Source organism: Chenopodium album, chromosome 13, assembly GCF_948465745.1.
Source record: "Chenopodium album chromosome 13, dcCheAlbu1.1, whole genome shotgun sequence".
Classification (NCBI taxonomy): Eukaryota; Viridiplantae; Streptophyta; class Magnoliopsida; order Caryophyllales; family Amaranthaceae; genus Chenopodium; species Chenopodium album.
The window spans coordinates 14,297,022-14,304,627 of record NC_137846.1 but is presented as its reverse complement, the minus strand read 5'-3'; the positions used below and the strand labels follow the sequence as shown (position 1 = coordinate 14,304,627).

At 50.0% G+C, this 7,606-nt stretch overlaps 1 protein-coding gene across 1 annotated transcript; it reads left to right on the top strand.

Moving 5' to 3' along the window:
- The first annotated feature begins 410 nt into the window (after window positions 1-410).
- On the top strand, window positions 411-2,429 carry LOC145575255 (uncharacterized). The gene is made up of 2 exons (XM_081633146.1): window positions 411-1,509; window positions 1,642-2,429. The coding sequence occupies exons 1-2, from the start codon at window positions 411-413 to the stop codon at window positions 2,427-2,429; spliced, it is 1,887 nt and encodes a 628-aa protein (XP_081489272.1).
- Window positions 2,430-7,606: the final 5,177 nt, after the last annotated feature.

Here is a 7,606-nt window from a genome sequence, read left to right as displayed (position 1 = left end):
GATCCTCTGATCGCCACATTTCATGAGGTCGAGGATCTACCAGTTACTGCTGCCTCCCTAAAGGTCGCTCTAAACAAGCTTCGAAAGGAGATGGAAGAGAAGAGGTCGTCCACCTCCGGACAACCGTCCAGAAGGGTGAAGGATGGCCCTAAGAGAAGAAATCAGAGCAAGACAACTAACGCTGAAGATTCTGGGAATACTCCCTTTCCGCGGCCGCATGGCAGGTCTCCCAAGGTGCCACGAACGAATCTATCAAGGCTCCTTGAGAGAACGCAGTCGGCTGGGGGTAGACCAGACAGCCTCGAAGGGAGGATCCTGAGCCGTCTCGACGCTGGAGGGATGTTAGGGAATACATCCGACACAAGCGACAGGAGCGGGCGGCCCAATCGGACACGACCTCCACTCCCACAATGCCGGATGAATTCTCTAACCACTCTCTTTCCCAACATACCAGCTCGGCCAGGACCAGCAGGAGCCAGACTGCTCGTACTCTGATTCCCATCCCTGTTCAATCGATTCAACCAATTCAATATCAGATTCCTCATAATTTTAATGCATTTCTACCGCACGGTCCTAATGTCCTCGGACAATATGGACAATTCGCTCAGCCGTTCGACCAGGCTCCTTACCTGGGCGGACCGGCCGGACAGCCTCAGCCCATTGATTGGAAAATGCGTTTGCTTAATCTTGGAGACAAGCTGCCTCCGTTCTCTCAAGAGATCCTTAGCTCTCCTCAGCCTGCGAAGGTGAAGAGTGTACTCGTGGGTGCCTATGATGGTTCGGGCAACCTAGAGGAGCATGTTACTTCATACAGAAACCTGATGTCCCTGCAATGTGTTGATGATGCCACCTGGTGTAGGTGCTTCCCGGCCACCCTTAAGGGCGTGGCGCAAGACTGGTTCAATAGCATTCCGGCCGGGTGCATAAATTGCTTCACTACTCTAAGTATGTTGTTTGTTGGAAACTTTTCATACAACATTCCCCCAAGAAAGACCGGTCTTAACTTGGCCACAATTGTCCAAGGAAAGAATAAGGGGTTGCGTTCGTACGTCCAGAGGTTCAACCAAGAAAAATCCCAGATTCATAATCTTTCGGATGAAATGGCGTACTCAAAATTTCTCCGGGGATCAAGGCATAATGGTTTCAAGTTTGATTTGGTCAGGAAAAAGGTCCGGACATACGCAGGCGTTCTACGGGAAGCCGAGGCCTTCATAGAGGCATTTGATTTTTGTTCGCTCACCAAAGTAGAGCAGCCGGCCAAGGGAGCTGAGAAGAAGCCATCTTCTCGGCAAGACTTGGTCAGGAAGAAAAAGGAAGGAAAGAAGCGAAAAGAAGTCTGGGTGGCAGATGATCAGCAGCCAAGATCAAAGAATCTTAAGGCGTACGATCCTCAGTATGAGTTTACCAAAGACTGTTACTCAATCTTGATGGAGATTAAGGACAAGTTTGAGTTCGAGAAGCCCCAGCCGATGAGAGGCTCGACTCAGTATCGCAACAAGAAAAAATATTGTCATTACCACAAGGTCGTGGGACATGACACGAACGATTGCATTAATTTAAAGTGATTACTGGACAAGCTGGCCGAGAAGGGCATGCTAAACTCATATGTTTTGAAGTCAAAATTCACCTACACTCGGACAGATAACAACTCCGAGAAGAAAAAGCAAAAGCAAACTGAAAAAGATTATGGCAAAAGTACTGATTCTGGTATAGTTGCCGTGATATCAGGCGGCTTTGCTGCAGGCGGCCCTACCATGAAGGGAATCAAGCAGGATGCTTGGAAGCTCTACAAGGTAATGCATGCCGAGGGGGTCAAAGTTGAACCCTTCCTAGAGGTAACGGTCAGTGAGGCTGACCGAGGGGAGGTCAAGGTCTTGCATAATGATCCGATGGTGTTCATTATGAAGATAGCCAATCTAAAAGTTGGCCGGATCCTAATAGATATGGGTAGCTCGTCCGATATTATCAGCTTGGCCGCACTGAAAAATCTGAAGTTCCTAGAAGACGTTCTTAAAGACATCACTCACCCCTTAGTGGGATTTGGGGGAAACATCATTCACCCAGTCGCACAGATAGACTTACCCGTCCGATTTGGGCAGAAAGGGGAAGGTAGGGACATGGTCATTCGATTCTTGGTGGTAAAAGAGTTGACTGGTTACAATGTCATACTCGGACGTCCCACCCTAAACGCTGCAAAGGCCGTGATCGTCCCCCATCTGATGCTGTTAAAGTTTGAAAGGTCGGATGGAAAGATTGGTTCGATTCAAGGAAGTCAGAAAATGGCAAAAGAATGTAATCAGCTGGCTGTGAAAGCCAACAACTCGGACAAAGACGGCCGTCCGAGTCAAAAGGGGAAGAACCCCCACTCCAAGCATACCAGGTCGGCCAAAAGCAAAAGCAGGCCGAGGTTGACCAGGCATAGCAATTAATGACCGTCGGCCGTCCAGAAGATTTGAGGCCCTAGCCGACCGGCGATCATCAGGATTTAGTGTTGGACCCTGATCAACTAGCATGGACAGTCAAGGTCGGCACTATAGCTGCGTGTTTGCTTGGAGCGGACTTAATCAGTTTATTGAGAGAATTCAAATATGTGTTCGCGTTCGAAGTAAGTGAAATGCCGAGTATCAGCCCAGACCTAGCCGTACACAAGCTTGCTGTCAATCCACTTGTTAAACCCGTCCGACAGAAAAAGCGGAATCACGGGGAGGAAAGGAATCAGGCGGCCGCAGCTGAAGTAAAGAAGCTGTTGGACGCTGGTTTCATTCGGCAGTGCTTCTATCCGAACTGGGTGGCCAATGTTGTGTTGGTTAGAAAGCCGAATGGAACCTGGAGGATGTGCATGGACTACACCGATCTCAACAAGGCATGTCCGAAGGATAGCTTTCCCTTACCTAAGATTGACCAACTGGTCGACTCGACGGCCGGACATGCTCTCATGAGTTTTATGGACGCATACTCCGGATTCCACCAGATCCCATTATGGGAGGAAGATCAAGAGAAACAACATTTGTGACCGAGCAAGGCCTGTACTGTTACAAAGTTATGCCATTCGGCCTTAAGAACGCCCCTGCTACCTTTCAGAGACTCGTCAATACTATTTTCAGAGATCAGATCGGCCGAAATATGGAGGCATACATTGATGACATGATTGTCAAGTCAAAGGAGTCAATCGACCATCTAAACGATCTCTGAGAAACCTTTACCGAACTCAAGCGGCATAAGATGATGTTAAATCCAAAGAAGTGTGTCTTTGGTGTTGAGTCCGGCAAATTTCTCGAATTTTTGATTGACCAGCGAGGAATTGAGGCCAACCCTGAGAAAATTGAAGCCGTCTTGGACATGAAGTCGCCGAGGACAATTAAGGAGGTGCAAAGGCTGACCGTCTATTTAGCCGCCCTCGGCCGATTCTTGTCAAGATCAGGGGATAAGTGCCGATACTTTTTTCAGACGATTAAGGAGAAAGCTATGTTCGAATGGACAGAGGAGGCCGAAGAAGCCTTCGTTCAGCTGAAAACCCATTTGCATACATTGTCTCGGCTCGTCAGTCCATTCAAGAATGAGAAGCTATACATGTACCTTGCTATTTCAGAAAATTCTTTAAGTGCCGTCCTGCTTGCTAAAAGGGACGGCCACCAGATTCTAGTATATTTCATCAGCCATGTGTTGCATAATGCCGAGCTTAGGTATCCCCCTATTGAAAAATTTGGCCTTGCATTGTATATGGCGTCAAAGAAGCTTCGGCCGTACTTTTTGGCGCATTCAATTGTGGTTTATACGGACCAACAACTCAAGAAGCCGTTTGTAACTTTGGAGGCTAGTGACCGCATGCTTAAATGGGCCTTAGAGCTGAGAGGTTTCGATATCACGTTCGAACCCAGAAGGGCAATCAAGGGGAAAGCCTTTGCTGATTTTGTAGCTGAGATGACTCGGCCGGATTTGCAGCCGGCTGGAGATCAAATTTGGAAAGTTTATGTGGATGGTAGTGTAACAATGACCGGATGCGGCGCTGGGATTATTTGCCAATCTCTTGAAGGAGATAAGTTTGAATATGCAATGAGCTCTACTTAGCCAAGTTTTCATCTTTGGCAAGCTCCTCCGCGGCGGGGGTGGACGCATCCTCGGTTGGATTTTCTTCTTCCTTTTCCTCCTCGCCCTCCACCTCGTCTGCCTCCACTTCATCGTCCTCCTCCTCGTCCGACCCGGTCGGAGTAACGACCAGCTTGGGAGAAGGCTGCCCGGCCTTTTTGGCCTCATCTCTAAGGCAGACAAAGTTGAGGCGCTTGGTGAAGCGCTCCTGGTAGTAGGCGGCCGACCCTTTCTCCACCATAAGCTCAAATGCTTCGAAGAAATGGCTCTTCAGCCTCTCCTTGGTGTTATGCTCGATGCGGACGATCTCGGTGGGGCTGGGCGGCCAAGGTGCTTTTAGCTGCTCAGTCAAGTCTGAGACAGTCTTTTTCATCATCTCCACCTCGGCCTTGAGGGACTCCGCCTCCTTAAGGGCCGTCTCCAAATTCCACCGGGCAAGGGTCAGGTCCCCCTTCAGCTTTTTGGAGGCTTCGAAGCCCTCCTTCCATCGTTGGGCGTCCAGGAGCGCCACATCCCTTTCCTGCCGAAAGGCGTCCCTCGCCAAAGATTCCTGTTGAAGAGCCTTACCCAACTTTACTAGATCCTCAGCTTGCCGCGCCGCTTTATCGGTCAGTGCGGTTATCTGAGTCTCCAGATGGACCCTTTGGATGGCGGCCGTCCCCGTTACCTCATCCTGAGCTTTTCAAACTTCAACCCAGGCTGCTTTCAGCAGCTCGTTCTTTTTTTCCTTCCAGTCTAAAAAGGCGTTAAGCCTGAGAAAGAGTTGCACCCGGACAAAGAGTTGTTAGAAAAAGCAAAATTGAGAAATATGTTCTAAGTATAAAAGCTAAAGTGGCAAACAGATGCAAATGGTTACCTCAGCGCTGCAGTTAATCATGGGGCCAAGGAAGTCCTCATTTATTCCCCTGAGCTTGTCCCTCTGCTCCTGAGGGACGGCCTTAGCCATGGCTTCCCTCATGGATTTTCTGTTCGCACCAGTCAGCGATTGGCCGGGCAGTTTCATGTTCATCTCCTCCGTAATCTGCGCACGGTCGCAAAAATTGTTAAGCCAAATCAACAAAAAGTTTGCAAGAAAACACAAGTGTAGAGTTTTTTACTTACCAGTTGAGAAGCTGGGAGAAGATGGAGGGGTGAAGATGAAGGCAGGAGGAGGCTGAGGTTCTTCCTCCTCTTCACCTGTGCGGCCGGTTACATTTTCAGTTGTATGACCGGCAGCCACTTACCAGTCTGACTTCTCGACCCTTTGAATAGGGCCGTCGTGCTCCCCTAAGGACAGATCGTGGACCGACCTTGTTTTTGGGTCCACGGACTTGGAGTCCCCACTTGTTGTCAACTGGGGTTGCTCTCCTTTGGATTGCTTTGCAGCAATCCGCGACGTTGTCTTGGTCGCAGAGTCTAAAGGGGTCTTAGACGCGACCGACTTCCTCTGTTTGGATGCCTTGTCCTTGGAAGAGGTGTCCGACGCCTTCCACTTCGCCCTTGAGGTAGGAGTAGCCAGCTGGAAAGGAAAGAAAGAAAGTTAGTGCGATAAGTTACTAAATAACGTCAGTATCCGTGCAAAAAAGGGAAGGAGTCTCTTCCAAACATACCAACGCGGACGCAAAGAAGTGTCCACGCAAAAAGGGAAAGGAGTCTCCTCCCAACATACCAGCTCGGCAAAGAAAAGAAAAAATAAAATGGTCCGTACCTCCTTGGTCTGCTCGTGCGCTCGTTGACGACCCTTGTACCGAGCCAGATCGATTTCGGACATGTCGACCTCCCCCTTCTGCTCTTTGTCCAACATGGCATATGCTTCCTCTGCAAAAACGTAAAAAGTTGACAAACAGTTAGAAAATTTTCCAAAAAGAAAAAGTATTCGGACGTCAGAAAGCATTAAAACCCCACCTTAGGGAACGTTCTTGTACAGGCCGCATGCGGACATAAATATGGGGTCCCGGAGCCAGCCGGCCAAGGGGATCCAGTTTTGGGGCACGGCCACCAATTTGCCGTCCCTCCTAACCCTCCTGACCATGAAGTATTCAAGTTGGTGCACTTGGTCAGGGTGGACGGGTGGTTTGTATAGTTTGTGATCCCCTCGGCCGAGCTGGATTGGCTTGGCATTGAACTGATTCATTCGCAGATTGAACTCCACGTCCTTTGTTTTGATGCGGTAGAATCGGTTCTTCCAGTCCCGCCACTTTGACACACGGTCCATCAGCACCATATAATCTCTGGTGGTGCTAAGTATGAACCAGTCGTCCGTGTGCTTCTCCAGGCGGGTCATCGCGTGCATCTTGCAGAAAACTGGAAAGTCCAGCTTGAAGCATTTCCGGATACACGTTACCAAGTACCCAAATATGTTTAATCAGCTGTTTGGCATCGGCTGGAAAAGAGCAATATCATACTCGTCCAAGACCGTACGAATGAAGGGATGAAGGGGGAAGCGGAGTCCAATGTTTAGGGCGGCTCGATAGACGCTGAATGATCTGCGGCGCGGCCGCTCATCCTCCCAGGCGGCCACCGAAAGAGACCTTTTCAGGGCCACAAGTTCAAATCCTTCTCCCATCTGGAGAAATGCCTTGTACACATCCAGGCCATCATTCAGGTAGCACAAGGCCGTGCTACCCACCGTATAGGCGTACGGGTCCTTGAATGTGTCAATATTGGCAACGACCTCCTCGGCCGCTACTTCGCCCTCGGCCATATTCTCTGCCTCCTCTTCTCCAAGGTGAGGAGTAGCTCCAAACTCAGAGGACAAGACTCTGTCCAAATCGGCAGCCTCAGCCGAGCTCCTGCTTCTGGAGCCCTGGCCACCCCTAGAGATGGCCGCATCTTCAGGAACTAAGGGACCCTTGCCCTTGTCTTTTGCAGCGGCCGCCCAATTTCCCGAAGATGGGGCGATGCAAGGTGGCAGGTCGGACTGTTGGGGTGGTTCAGGAAATGGGACGGACGATCCAGCTCTATCCGCCCCAGAAGAAGAAGGAGGTCTCTCCCGAGATAGCAACTCGGCTGGTTCCATGACCTTGTTGGCATATTGGGGGTATCTTAGCTCCAGGGTTTGCCCGAACGCAACCCTAGGAGAAGAGGCGCCCTGAGTCCTTTGGCGCTCCTCAAAGGAGGCGGTCACCTCAACCACCGAACACCCAGTGCCTCCGGTAGAGGCTGTGTTAGTGGTGGTTTCGGTCTGAGAGTTCACAGTGTCCGTGTCATAGGAAACCCTTGGATGAACCAGACTGTCGTCCGGATTTCTCTCAGCATACTTGTCGTACGTTTGCCTTGTACGGGCCATTTTCGCCTAGAGAAGAGTAGGTGGAAAAGAGTTGGTACTCACTAGAAATGGACCCACTCCATGAAGGAGACAACTCATCTCCGTCCACTCTAGACTCCTCGGTCCCAGGCGAACGGTCGGCCTCATGAGGAGAAGCGGACGAAGCCGAATGTAGAGCCAGTTTTAAAGAAGAAAAAAAAGAGAAGAAGGAAAAAGGGAAAAGAAAAACGAAGTAATGAAAGTAGTCGGCCTACCTCTATCCGTGTAGAAAGT